Below are 14,965 nucleotides of genomic sequence, written 5' to 3' on the forward strand. Positions count from 1 at the left end.
CCTAAGCGCTACGTCGTATTTACGGGAGAAGTACACACTTGGTTCTTGTTGGCAGCTGTTGCTTCAAAACATGCTCACACTCATTGCAAATCGTCGAGGCAGGCGTAAGGATGTAGGCGAGGTAAGAGAGAAGGTAGCTATATGTGCTGATTAAAGCGACGGTACAGTAGTGATGCAAGAAGGTGATAACTTATCCATTTTCTATAGCCCCACTTTATACTCTGTCTGTGCGATTAAATCCGTTTGAACTTCGTTTAAAGTCACTGTGGCTGCCAGCCCTGTGCTACTCATCCTGAAATAGTTTTACTGTAAGTAATAGCTAAATATTTTCTTTGTTTTTCGGATATATTAACCAGCGTGCGTGTTCTTAAACAAGAAGGTGACGGCAAAATATATTCTTTTTTTTTTTTTCACTGAGACTACAAGCACGTTTTGAATTTTTGAAACTTAACGGACGCCGTCGAGATGAGGTAATGATAGCTCCAAAGCTTCAAACTTTGTCTAATTGGCTAGGCCGACGGGTCTCAAGCGTCCTCCAGACCATTTATTAAAAGGTGTTCAACTTTAAGTGTACTTGCTTTAAGGCAACACAGTGCATGTTATTAGGGTGGATAGGCTTGGTTTCTTTCTATGGGGTTTAACGTTCAAATGAGTCTCAGGCTATGAGGGACGCCGTAGTGGAGGGCTCTGGATAATTTCGACCACCTGGCGTTCTTTAACGTGCACTGGCGTCGCCCAGATCACCGGCCTTCGGCATTTCGCCTCCAGCAAAATGCGACAGCCGAGCCAGGATTCGAACCCGCGCCCGTCGGGTCAGCACTCAAGCATTATTACCACTGAGCCACCGCGGCGGCATCAGTGTGGATAGTTGGTTTGACTTGTGCATTATAATAATACTGCAGCAAAGAAGAAACAGCATCGTCGTCTTCTGTTCATTCCTTCTATATCATTGTTTTTTTCTCTGCTCTAGCATAATAATCAAAGCTCTGTGCAGATCTTCGACTTGAACAGATTAGCATAACCTAGTCCCTGCCTTGGCAGTCTGCCAAGCCAGCGACAATTACTTTCAATCCTGGTACTCAGAAGTGATCATGTGCCTTGCTGCTAACCATGTACCACTTCTACTACAGACGTGTGCTCCACACTTAATGTCGCGCACAGTATGACACACAGTATGCACAATGTACCTGAAGCTTCATTCACGAAGCTGGGGGAGCTCGGTGAGAAGCATAAAATTATGCGTGTAGCTACTACTAGAAAGTGAGCGCCACATATTATGAAAAAGGGGAATTACTTAGGTGCTTGCTTGTGCGTTGCAGGTCATGCTGAGCATGGCTGTAAGTTTCTGAAACGGGACACAAGAAGTGCTTCTTCATGAGTAAATCTGCGTTTCCACCGGCTAGCGAACAACTTGTGTACGCGCTGACACAGCCATTAATGTTCTCGTGCTTATCTTATTCCTTGTTCTCTAGCTCGCCGCAGGCTCCAGCGGCCAGCGACCGTGGTGACCGCGAGTCCATCAAGGCCCGAGATCTCGAGAGGTTGCCCTGCAAGACTTTACAAGGAGGCCCTGAACCGAGACGACCGCCCGAGGGAATGTAAGTGCGCACTGTGACGAGGCATTTCCGGCGGCGAACCCGCGCCGACGCGGTTCTGGTGCGCTATACTCTACCTGCTCAACTCGAACGCGCTCCGCGTCGGTGAAGTAGGAGCCGAGGCGATGTGGCCGTAATGGAAAACAATTATACACTCCCGAATCGTCAGTTTCAATTTCTGCATAAAAGCATTCCCACCGATGACACGTTGACGGATTGCTTTGTTGTTTTTGTCGTCCTTCTGGCGACTAGTGGATCGTACCCGCAATGATGCATCAGCTCAGCATCGGGAGACGTAGGAAAACTTCTAAGCAGGATACGATTTTAACAATAGGAAATGAATAGTAGACAGTAACACGCGCGGTAATAGAGGGGTTGCTACGTATTACCTCTGCACGTTTTCTTACGGTAACCCCTATAGAAATCATTGCACCCTATGGAGGCATTGTGACGGTACTTCATGGTAGACGTAAAACTCAGAAAACACAGGGATGTCAAAAAGACGACTGACAAGCGCTTTTCCGCTTCTTCCACACCTTCTTGTTCTTCTTTTCCCTCAGTAAAAATGGCACATACCCATGTGAAGGGACTGGCATAGGCACGGTGGTGAATCTTACTAACTGTACTTCGTTTACTAATTGTACTGCACCTTTTTCTCCTTTTAAGGTCACCTTGTTAACATGAATAACCACACTTCAACTTATGAAACCATGTGGTGACGCAGGTGACGCAAAAGTGGCATGCAATCCCAAATTTTCACCTGACATGCGAGCCCTTGATTGCATTTTCGCATAAAAAAGAAAGCGGTCCTCAATCATACTTGGCTCAAGATAAAGAACTAAGAAGGCAGCGTTATTTCTCTCTTGAACGTATACATTAGCCTTTTTTTTCTTCACTACGATCGCACACTAAATAGGTTCAGTTTGGAAATACAATTCTGTACTATTTTGTAAGCTGCACTTTTTTATTATTTCTTGACCCGTTATTACCATCTACCATCGAAGCTTGTAGAAACAAGTCTCATCTCTTATATTGCATCTAAGACCTCACCCGCATGACCATTACGAGTGGTATTTGTTGACGCCGGATAAGACAATGCTGTTATCAGCATTGCAACGTGTTGTTTGTTCACCTACGCGGCCATAACACTGCGGGGAGGGGGAAAGTTGCGAACGACATGGAAAGATTGAAAAGGAGGAAGTAGGAAGGAGCCTTACAGATTCTATTCCTCGCTGCTTAGGAGTGGAAATGTATGGAAAGGGAAGCTACTGCACCCGCTCAAAATACTGCCCTGCCCAAAGCGGGCAGCAATAAAGAAAGAAACACAGGAAATGGGGCCTTATACTTATTACCAATACCCAAATCATCGTTATTATATGAGAACGCCCATTGCAACCGGGCAGGTAGCGCATAAAAGAAAAAAAACTTTCAAGCCCCATTCACAACGCATGCAGTCAGAAGCAAGCTAGGCCCAGCAGTCAAGTGAAATCAAGCGCTTGACTGCGCCACCGGATTCAGAAAACATACCACAACGACCGCCATTTCACAAGTTTGGAGAGTGGCCGCAAAGACCACAATTTCGCAGATCCCTTTTTCGCCGCCAGCCCTGGGAACAACTACGGACATGCGTGGGATACCCGAAGCGAAAGCAGACTCCTGCGAGAAAATTGTAGACGCCCCAAAGACGCTGTCCCTCAAGGTGTCTTCCAGAGAGCGTGTTCAATTGCGTGTCAGTTGATAAGCAAGCGTTCTCAACCGCCAATGCAGGGAGGAGGCAGATAGGAGACGGATACTTAATTCAAAGTGGTGGAAACGAAGAGAGAATTAGGAAAGGGTAGAGGGAAGCGCCCTTCTCGGACGGGCACCGGTGGCGTCCAGCGCTGGCTCGGCAAGCCCCAGCCAAGCGGAACGCGCTCAACGGACCGCGCCTCAAAAGGCGAACACCCCACAATCGTCACTCGGCTTGTCTCCTGAACGTTCGATTGCCGTTCGGACTACACTGGGCTGGTGGCGGTGGTCGCCGTGGCGTGGTCTTCGCCCGGAGAGCCCAGTTCTATGCAGCATTGCTAAGCACGCATGGTTGCGATGAGAAACTGTCCTTGCAAATATGCTCACACAGCTGTTTAATCGCTGAAAATCGAGTCGTTGTTCTGCCAGAAAGAAACAAAAATGGCTTCCCAGACTGCTGTCCTGTACGGGCCGTTTGCGAGTCTGTAATGTGTCGATACCAGGACTGCACCGGCCATTGACGCTTGTCCCATATACAGGGCCCGTCCGCCATGTTGTCTATGGTGGCTCGAATGTGTGGCTGGAGTTGTGAAAAGGAAGCCACTTACGTCAGCATGTGTAGCCTTCGCTGGACGGCTTCGCTGCTTGCCCGCAAGACGCACTTCCTTGTGCAATCGGTGCACGCAACAGATATCAGTTCTGGATCATCAGTGACACGGACAGGGCCTTTCATCGGGATCTGCAAAGGCAGGAGGAACGCAGTCGTCGAAGAGGGGCGCTAGTTCGTCGTCACGGAAGCCGCCCTGGATTGGTTCTTGCAGTTGTCGTTGTCCAGAAGCTCACTTGTGCGGTGCTTCCCAGAAGAAGCTACGCACGGCGGCCTGCAAGGCGGTGAAGAAGACAAAGTCAGTAGGCCATTGGCTGGGCGAGGTGACAAGTGACCGCGGAACCGACATTCAGTCAGCAGTGCCTACTGCGTAATGGCGTGCTTCGCGCCTCCGTGAGAAGAGGGTTGTTCTTTTGAATCGGATGACCCGGCTTTCGAGGGCGTCTTTGACATGTCTTCTGCTTCTCACCGTGTCTCTTCTGGAAACTCAAGCACGCGTCTCTGGTCGAGCGGTACGATGTTGCACTGGGGACTGGGTCACGTATAGGGTGCGGTGGAACTTCTGCCTCACTGCATCGCCCGTATACCGAGTGACCTTCAACGTGAAGCGCTCGTAATGGCATGGTTCGTCTGAGTTTCGTAGGAACATCCTACGGAGCTCCTGCAATCGTCGTGGTCACAAGAACGCTGCGTGGGAAAACTGTCACGAATTCCGGCTTACCTCTATATCCACACCGCATTCAGTGACAGAAAAAGTCTGCGCGAATCCAGCAAGCGGTTTTCGGCGCATGGTCGTATAATCCCGCTTTTATTTTTGGGACTGTTGCATCTTCGATCATCCACATTCACGCCTTTTCAACTAGTGCAACTATATAGGTCGGGAAAGCTCAGTGCCTGCAGCGCTCTACGCAAAGACCAAATAACTGTGCCAGTAAACAGTCTTTTTACGGCACATGTTATGCCCCAGATTTCAAGAGACAACAACAGCTATTACTTGCAAATTTCCCCCGACTGCTTAATGTGGACAAACTCAAATACTCATGGTCGTTCGCATTTCGGCGACACCTTAGTTGCTTAATTAAGGGCACAAATCTGTACCTCCCGTGGTAGTTCATTCGTTATATGTGGTGCTGGACTGCTTACCATGGGTTGTGCGAATAATGCGAATAATTAATAATGAATAGGTTATGCGGGCTGCTTACTATGGGATCCCAGCCGCAGCGGCCGCATTTTGGTGGAAGTGAACGAGAAAAGCGCCACTTTGCTGTGCGGTGTCAGTGCACGTCAAAGGATTTTAAGCGATCAAAATTAATCCGGATCCCTCCACTACGGCGACTCTTTCTGCCTTCATTCTTCCAACCCTTCCTTCATCCTTTTTCCACACGGCGTCGTTGAGGTGTCCACCAACACTGGGGCAGTTACTGCATGTTTGTTTTCCTCCTAACCACCGCGCAGCAACCCCACGCCCCTGCTAGCTTCTCAGCAATACTGCAATGCGCATAGAGCCCACTTTTTGAAGTACTTTCACGCTATATAGGCTTACCCCTTAAGTGAAAGATTATGGGTTCTTTGCACCGGAAGACACTGCTGTTAAACCAAAACAGAGAATGCTCGGCTCGTAAGCAAGTCAAGCTTAAAAGGAGTGGTACAAGTGCCTCGTTTCATGAAGCTCCGGTTTAAACTCAGAATAGAACTAAACTCCTTGGACCTGCGGGTACTCACAAAAGCTACTTTAGGCGGGAACTGGAATGAGTTGAAAACTTTGAAGTAGCATTGAAGGACATCAGATTTTAGTCCTGCAATGGGCGAAGTAGAATAACTGTCGCGGCTTTAAAACCTATGAGGCAGTTTAATTTTGTCCTTTCAATGTGGAAGCATTATACTGCTCATCGGCAAGGAAATCCGGCATCGGCGTTGAACAGCAGGAGTGGTCCCAAAAATCTCAGAGTACGACACCGTGGTAAAGAAAAACAATTTTTTTTTCCGATCCGAAGGTGCGGAGAAGTGAACCCATGACCTTCAAATTGATTTTTTTCGGCGAACAAAGGTGAACACAGTTTATGTGTTGCCTTAGGACCACATGCTATTGAGTAGGTGTGTCATTACAAAGGAAGAGTGAAAAATTTTAAAATAAACAGGAAAATTAAAATTTTAGAGCAAACAAAGAAGCGATGCTTTCGCATTCACAGCACATAAACAGTATTAAGTGCTTGTTGGAATAATTTTCTGAGTGGTTTCAAGAAAAAAAAAAACAAACACACTACATCTACACAACACACAAGGAACACCCGCTTTTAACGAAGTCTCAAGCGTCCTCCACAGTTTTTACATATACAGCCGGTCGTGCTCACATTAATCTGTACAGCTTTTGACAAACTGATTTCTCCTGCTATATTACGCCGCAAGGAATCCTGACAGATGAAGCATACTCTGTCAACGGAACATGACTCAAAGAAACCACGTTCGTTGCTCAGTGCACTCCCTAAGTGACTCATTCGCGCAGTTGTTTTCGCTTGGGCGCCCGCCCTCCGTTACAGCGTCGTCTGGCGACTGAGTCAGCCGCGGCTGCGTTCAAGGGTGGCGAACCAAGATCGCCGCGGCGATAGCGTCAGGAGACGAGGAGGGGGTTGCACGCAATGCTCGTTGGCGTGCAGAACCGGATCGCGCAGGATACGAAGTTACACCGACTGCATCCATGCGATCATACGAGCCAGGTGTGCAGGCTGTGTTGGCGTTTAAGCGGGTTCCACAGCAAAGGGTTACGAATATTTCGAACATTTACTGTTTGCCTGAGTCACGTACTAGCTTTTGATATGAAATTTCTCAAGAACGACACTGAGAAAATTGACATGAATCGCCAGAGCTCAAAGAGTTGGTAACTTAAACCTCATCGACCCACGATGGTCTTCTTAAACGGGTACAGAGAGAAAATTTCAAACGGGAAAAAAACGATATCATTTGTTTCATGGGAGTAAGGAGATGTCTTCTTGCAACTTTCAATGGCACGCATTCTGTGGAACCTAATTTAATATGACAATGTTGTCCGACGAGCTGCTCTGCATTTCTACCTGTATCGAGTAATGACGTCAAGGTACGCGGGCCCCAATTATTGCAACGTCACCCAACCCAGTGGTTGTACTTAGGAACAACCAGTGCTTGCCGGTGACGCCGACGTCATGAGTATTGCGGTAGTCTAGGTTCGCAACGTGACGTCAAAGTGCACTTGAGCGCTGTAGTCGACGGAGACGGATACTACCGGTATAAAATCGGTTGTAATTAATTATTCGCGCTGCGCACTGGTGTTTCGAGCCCATATTCGGGATTACTAGGCCCGTAGGGTTCTTTCAAAGGAAACAAAGAAACACCTAAAAACTTTTTGCCTTTCCTTCTTTAAACTTATAAAACAGGACGTGAAAACGCTTGAGCTCTTAATTCCGGGCAACGTTGCACAAGAGACGAGCAACGCAGACGAAAGGCGAAAACGTGCTGTCAACTTCCGCACATAAGTAGTGTGCTATCTCAACTGCTTTCTTCACGTTGTTTTTGCCCAGTTGCGTTGTACCAACTTGCCTAATACAACCCTTGTTCGCGTTTGGGTTTCGCTCTATCGTGACAGAGCCCGAGCAGACGGGTTTCTGTATATGCCTTCTGGCGGTCGCCGCATTGTGTTGGTAGTTAACTGGTTAATGGCGCCGCCGTGCATAAGGCCGTGATCGCCGAACTACAGCGCGCTACACCGAGCAATTGTTGCGCTGTGGATGTGGAAAGTGATTTATATACTCGTGATGGGAGGGACTCTGCTATAGATGTTATCGCATGCCGCAGCCTTCTCACTGCGTGCCGGAAAGTAGCCTAACTTCCTTCGTTTGTTTCAGGGAACTTGATGTCTGTACACTACCCCCTTTCTTTCGTGTGCCTAGATGGTTTTCTTAACCTGCACCTGCAATGTCTATGTGGTGTAGGTTTAGGCCTCATTTTGCGCTCAGTTATTAATGTTAGTTATTGTCTACGACGAAGAACTATTTTTTCCTTTTTTTTCCGGCGTGGTGGCTCAGTACGTGGTTAAAGTGTTCGGCTGGTGACCCGAAAGACGCGGGTTCGGTTCCGTACGCTGCGGTTGAATTTCGATGGAAGCGAAATTCCATAGGCCCGTGTGCTGTGCGATGTCAGTGCACGTTAAAGAACCGCAGGTGGCCGAAATTTCCGGAGCCCTCCACTACGGCGTCCCTCATAGCCTGAGTCACTTTGGGACGTTAAACCCCATAAACTAAAATAAGCAAAACTGTTCTTTTTATATTAGCACTGTCTGTTTATTACAAAGACAGGGTTAATTGAAGAGACATGGGAGAGGCCTTTTCCCTGCAGTGGGCGCAGTCAGGGTGATGATGATGAGTATTATTGTCTGTTTAAGTTTTTCTGTTTGTTTGTGTGTTGTCTGTTTAGTTTTTCTTGCGGTTGTGCAACTATTGATATTGACTTTAACCGGCGAATATCAGTCCTAACTGTATAAAAAATGTGTCTACTTAAATAAATAAACAAATTTGTTTTTTATCATACCTGTCGTGCATTCGTTTCGTTACCCCTCCTTGTTCTCGCGTTCAGTGACTGGATTACGCTGAAAACATTTGGGAAGAGCACTCGAAAAACTTAAGTGTTCAACTTTTTCAACCAAGGTGGTTACCAATATAAAGTACGATTACGCGATAAATTCTTTATAGCAGAGTAATTCCTCGCATCAATGAATTGCTAATCCACCAAAAGAAAACAAAAATGCGCTAAAGTCTACTCTGCAGAGTCTGGACGGTAGCCAACGTAGGTGACGCAGGCGGAGAATCCAAATGGGATAAGTTCGCATATCAATACACTAGACTTGCGGCTCTGCTTTTTCCCGCGTATTCAATCTTATACCGCCGAGTGCTTAGTATTCCCACGATGTACGGGACCGCCTCTCCGTTCTTCGATGCGGCGTTTAAGTAAAGTTGATCACGTCGTTTCACGGGAGACGGCATTATGGACTGCTCGAGAGCCATTCCCCATTTTGAGACGATTTTTCAAGACTATACTTCGAGAATTCCCAATCACATTCGATTTCATCGTTTTCTAAGCCTGTCCTTGGCTACTGCACGCTGAACTTACTGACACGCTGAGCGCAGTCGCATGCTATTCTGTCCTATGAGTAATACCTGCGCATTCGTGCCAGGCTCGCAATGGCTCGATGTGCATTTCTAGCCACCCTACAGTGCGCGTTGTGAACGAAAAGCAAGGTGGCCTACCTTCCGTCTAGGTCATGTGCCCTTGTGACGTCATCACAACCTGTACACCGGATTGTGAGCGAACTGGCGACCGTAGCAGGTGACAGGTAAATTAATGATGGATCGCGAGAGGTTGCTCGGGAGGAGCAACCTGGTTCTCACAAGCACCACCGGTGCTGGCTGTGTTGGAAACAGCAACACGTCGATGCAGTGGTGCATCGCTTAACAGCAGCACTACTGCGCCAGGAGGGGTATGAGGACTCCCCGCGATCTATGAATGTTAAGTAGACAATCACTAATGAATGTTAATGAATGACTAATGAATGTATGTTAAGTGGAGAATGAGTAATAAGCAAAGAGGACCCAACACTCCAAACACGAATCCGCCTATATGGGAGTGGAACGGGAATAAAGCTGTCCCCTAGCGCACATTCTTTTATAAAAGAGTGTTCGCTAGAGGGCAGTTTACTCCCTTCTTACACCTTTTTGTTTAGGGTGCAGGTTGCTGCAGGGAGCCATTAACGCCCTTAAAGTTGAGCTTAAGTGTCGCCTGGAGTTCGTCTATTTTCTGTAACGGTAAACACACGTGAAAAGGATTGCCGCATTTTGTTCGTCCTCTGATCAACGCAAGCATAAAAGACACATTTTCATAAGCTTTCCTTTGTTTCACTGACTTCTGGATATTTTTTTGAGCGCCCTGTTAAGTAAAACGTTCTTGCGCCAAGCTGTTTTGATAATCTATCACGAAATGCTCCAACAATCCACACATCCTGACTAGAACCGTTCCATCTTTTCTCCCCACTTCACTGCAGGCTGGTGGTGTCGTCCACAGACCCTCTCGTCGTCGTCCTGCGTAGCAGTTCTCGCCTGGCCATAGCCACAGCGGAGAGCGAAGAAGCGGTCGCTGCTCGGTCCCCGCCATGTCCCTGAGTTCGAAGAACACGGACGGTTCTCCCCGGAGTGGCAGCTGGCAGCCGGGGCTCCCACCGCGCGAGTTCGTCCGCCGGGTGCCCCTTCCGCAGGTGGTGCGCATCGCGGAGAGGGTCCACTCGCCCTCCAGCCTGGACCTGGGCCAGCCCCTGGTCCTGTACGGCGCCTACCGGTGCCGAAAGGTGCACGCGCGCTCCCTGGCGCCCGACGCCCGAAACGCGGGACTCAGCACCACGGGCCCGCCGCTCGTCATACCCGAGAGCTACGCCGGTGAGTCCGCGTTCTCTCCTGTCGGAGATTTCTAATGTTCTGTATTGCGCTATTGTTTGCTGCTTTATCCGCTCCCACTATATTGCACATAAAGAAATGTCTGACTGGAAAAAGCGGTAACTGCGCCCTGTTCGTTTTAAACATCCTACTGCGGAGATCACAGAAGTTGACGTTCGCTCGGACTGGCTGATATTCTGGTTCTCATCTACTCCGGTACTATTAAATATGCTCGTTCATGAGCTTGTGATGAAGCGATTTTGAGCGAACTAAGTGACACTTTCCTCTCTTTTTCATGCTGTCGAGATAACTGGAAAAAGGAAACTAAACAAATGTTCCAGTCTCTTAGCTTTGCTATAAGATAAGGTACAATACCCACGGCACATCCACAACTCGATTATCAGCCGCCATTCCTGGCGCGTTTGCAAACTATTTCCTACTGTCGCGTGACATTTAACCCCGTCGTCTTCTCAATTCCTGCGGCAAGCGCTTCCGCCAATGCACTAGAAGTGTTGATATGTTCCAAAAGCTTAATCTTACGCCTCTCCTCCATGTGCAGTCGAGGTCAAAAGTCTCAGGCCCTTTCCACCTCCAACCCCTTCCCAGTTTTGAAACGTGCCGCGCTGCATGCGGGCGGCACCAGACGATGCACTCCTGGTGTCGAGACCAGCGCACTGCACGAGTGTCGATACCAGGTGTTCATAATCAGGTGGCGCTCGCATGAAGCGCGGCATGGTTCAGAACTTGGAGGAGGAGAGAGGGGGGGGGATACAGAGACTTTTGACCCCCACTGTGCTTTCCCCTCTTATTGGAATGTCGCGTGACACACACTGGTAATGTGCAAAGCGCAAACATCCTCGAAGCAAAGGCGGCGGTTGCCGCGACCATGTTCGCCTGTCGTTAATCACGCGCTCCTCCGAATGTTTGACTGTTTACCGCATCCCTGTTCTTCCATGCGTAACGACATCTGCGACGGCGTCACTTCTTTTCCATGAACCTACCATAGAAAGGATTGGCAGGGGTGGAGGATTTCGCAGAAAATCGCACGAGAATTCAACTGCCACGCGAAGCGTGAAGAGCCGAACGCTTTCGTTTTCGCCGGTAGGGCGTTTCAGAGCGGTTGAAACAGCCTTTCACCCTCCTTCGAAGCCGCACTCTCTCTTACTGTCTCCTTGCTGTTCGATCTGGAATCGTGAATCACGTCCTACGCGCGCCTACTTGTCAGCTTCTTTTTTATTCCTCTTATTTCTTGTTAACGTTGCTGTTTTTCTTTATTTCATGCCTACGCCACGCCTGCCCCCCTCCCTAAAGTCGCATTCGTTCCAGGCACATATTGCACGCGCTTGTGAAAAGCCTTTTTTTTTTTCTCGTTTGGTTGTTGCGGTGACCCGAATTGCAAAATTGCTCGACAGTTATTCTCTACCGCTTCCGCCACCGAGCCGCTGAGTGCGCTGCATTAGTATAAAACTGTGCAACACTGTGAAAGGTATACATCTTGCTTCTTGCCTAGTCAGACTGTAAATTCACGAAACTCTTCGCACATAATAAGAAGACTCCACGATCGTCTAGCGACTCCGAGATTGTGTACCGGGAGGCATGGCAACACTGGCTGGCTTTCATATACTCTGGCCAGTTGCTTTTGACTTTCGTCTCGCATTTTCATTTGCAGCGTCGTTCGTCTGATCTTTCACAAGTTGAATCTACCTCTACTGATTACTCAGTGCTGCACGGTTCTAACATAAAGTGAGACACACACAGCGTGTGCAATGGAGGTGCAGCTCGGAAGCGAAGCGAGTGGGGCGTGACAACCTTGGCGCGCCAAGCCGCGTTCCCGGAAAAGAGGGCGAGGAGGTTCGAGGGCGCTCGAAGCTGCATCGAGCTTGGCGCATAAGGCGTCTATGCCAAATGAACACACGTCCACGCCGATTGCGAAGGGTCTAGGAAAAGGGGGAAAAAAGTTAAAAGGAAGGATAACAAAATTACGCGAGTTTGGAATGACGGAAGTCTAGCCGACACTCGAAGAGAGTTGGCATGATCGCAGAAAAACGGTGGTAGCTATGAATGGCGGTGTTTTGGCGGTGTTAAAAGGTCGTTTGCCCGTCGAATAGCCACCGCATGCCGGTCGCCGGCAGCATTTGCCCTGTCTCCTGCCAAGCCTAATGAAGAATGTGCTTTCTTCTTTTGATCCTCACACAGCCTTGCGAGTATTTATTGTGCGTGCACAAAGAACTGATCGGTGTTAAGCCGGCTGGAAAGCATCAAAGGACATGGTCTTTTTTCACTTCCTTGACAGCACAGAAGCCATTTGATGATGAAGAATTGCGGCTACGGTGCGTTAGAAAGGAAAGCAAGAAACAATGAAAGAAAGAAAGGAAGAAAGAAAGAAGGAAAGAAAGAAGGAAAGAAAGAAAGAAGGAAAGAAAGCAAGCAAGCAAGCAAGAAAGCAAGCAAGCAAGCAAGCAAGCAAGAAAGAAAGAAAGAAAGAAAGAAAGAAAGAAGGAAAGAAAGGAAGAAGGAAAGAATTTGAGGCAGACAGTTATTTCGTGCTGCAAATACGCTTCGACGTCACCTTTGGAAAAAAGATGGCGTATGGAGTAATTAATAATGCCAGTAATGCCTCCACAAACGTCATTTTTTGCATCAAGCGTTGGTTTGCCCAGGTCTCTGCACTCGTATAAATTTACATGTGTTTCACGGTGTGCAAATCTCATACAAGCCGAACGTTCCTCCACGCTTGTGCTCACAAAAGATGGATGGGGGCTGATATTAATCTCGGTGCCGTGTTAAGCTCCATTCTTTGTCTTCAATGACTTTTTGCGAGCATCTTTATGCTTTAACGCGATTAGAATTTGGGTCCGGAATAAGCTGCCTTAACCACCCTTGCTCACATCCAGAAGAAACAAAATTTCGTATGGGTCGCTGACAAAGTTGTCCTTCCCCAGATAGCTGCTCCCATGTGGTCAATTTCAACAACCTCCCTTTCCACTTGGTGACATGTTCATTGTAATATGTTTAGTAGCTGTGCGAGCTTGTTTTTTGTTGCTTTTGAATCAAATGTTTTATGTACCATTTCACTGCAAAAGCCCTTGCGGCCGTGATCATAAGCAGAAGAAACCAAGCCAAACAAACAAACAAACAAACAAACAAACAAACAAACAAACAAACAAACAAACAAACAAACAAACAAACAAACAAACAAACATCATTCAAGCAACAGCGATTTTCAGTGGAGGCAAAACACAGAGAACTAGAAAAAAAATTATTATAGCTTGTAAAGCTAGACCGCGACGCACAAGGAAAGATGGTTCGGTTTATGGGGGATTAACGTCCCAAAGCGACCCAGGCTATGTGTGTCGCCGTAGGGAAGGGCTCCGGATATTTCGACCAGCTAGGGTTCTTTACGTGCACTGATATCGCAAAGTACGGAGGCCTCTAGAATTTCGCCTCCATCGAAATTCCACCGCCACGGCTGGGATCGAACCCGCGTCTTTTGGCTCAGCAGCCGAGTGCCATAACCACTGAGCCACCATGGCGGCTTGCACACTGAAAGAGACAGAATAATAATAATAATTAATATTAAACTTATTTGGTTCGAGCCTGAGTCAGCGCAGGCGTCTCTGTCGAGATCTCAAGTCTTGAATTCTTCGGTGGCAACGGCGCCCGCTGCTTATCTGTGCCAGAGACCACGAAGCATGTCGCAAGGGTCGTTCTCACTTCTGCCGTTGATAACCTTCCAGTCTCCTCCGCATATAAAGGTCGGCAGGGCAGAAAATGAGGCGCCCCTTTCTCTAGGAAAGCGTTTAAGGTTGAGCGGCGATGGCCGGCGAGATGCAGTCGCTTAAAACGCGGAAGCGACTTCTCGTTCCCCGTCGCCACTGTCACACTGACCCCCCCCCCCCCCCCCCCCCCCCTGTCCTCGAAAGGCCACGTGCCCCCCCCTAACTTGGCTGCTTCATCTATCTCCACTGTGTGTGCACTGGCATCAAATGTCCTCCTCGGCCGACCATCCTATCGACCGCGGCGCTGAAAGGCAAAGCACGGCTCGTAGCATCTGGCTTTCTCGGACGGGGACACTGTGAAAACGAAAGCAGGCCCGCATGACAGAAGGAAAAAAAACTAAGAAAACACCCGTGTCGCATCAGTGCGCTCGCTCTTTTTCAGTGCGCTGAAACTAAGATTTCTTCTCATCGATTTTGCCTCTGTCTCTTCGGCGCCGAGGGTTGCCTGGGAAGAGAAAACTTGGGCCTCTCACAAGCCCCACCGGTGGCAGCACCTGTCATCACAGGGCAGTGGCCCATCGCTTAACCGCTGCACCACTGCGCCAGGAGAGGTATGGGGACTCCCAGGGATCTATGAATGTAAATCAGAGACCGACCAATTACGCGTATATGGGCATCAACCTATTAAGACTAGCGCGTCATATCTTTGACGTGAACTTTAAGTGTACCTTCAAGTACTTCCTTCTCTCATCCCGCTCAACGCTAAACACGTACTGAACCGGAGGAATTGTCGAACCCGGCGTGCTTAGCACTAATAGACTGTTAAGTTCCTTGACCAATCAGCCCTGTACACTCAAAAGTCACGAA

At 48.4% G+C, this 14,965-nt stretch overlaps 1 protein-coding gene across 3 annotated transcripts in view; it reads left to right on the forward strand.

Moving 5' to 3' along the window:
• Positions 1-14,965, forward strand: part of LOC149335152 (uncharacterized) — a 112,607-nt gene that overhangs the window by 45,870 nt on the left and 51,772 nt on the right. For 2 of the 3 annotated variants that reach the window (XM_089551816.1, XM_089551818.1), the window contains exons 2-3: positions 1,483-1,598; positions 9,995-10,382. In XM_089551816.1, the coding sequence (XP_089407942.1) occupies positions 10,103-10,382 (280 nt within the window). In that variant the 5' untranslated portion in view covers positions 1,483-1,598; positions 9,995-10,102. Of the gene's footprint in view, positions 1-1,472; positions 1,599-9,994; positions 10,383-14,965 lie in introns of all 3 variants that reach the window. The other variant, XM_089551817.1, reaches the window with a different exon arrangement.

This window comes from Amblyomma mixtum, chromosome 7 (assembly GCF_055824585.1).
Source record: "Amblyomma mixtum isolate Tamu chromosome 7, ASM5582458v1, whole genome shotgun sequence".
Lineage (NCBI taxonomy): Eukaryota > Metazoa > Arthropoda > Arachnida > Ixodida > Ixodidae > Amblyomma > Amblyomma mixtum.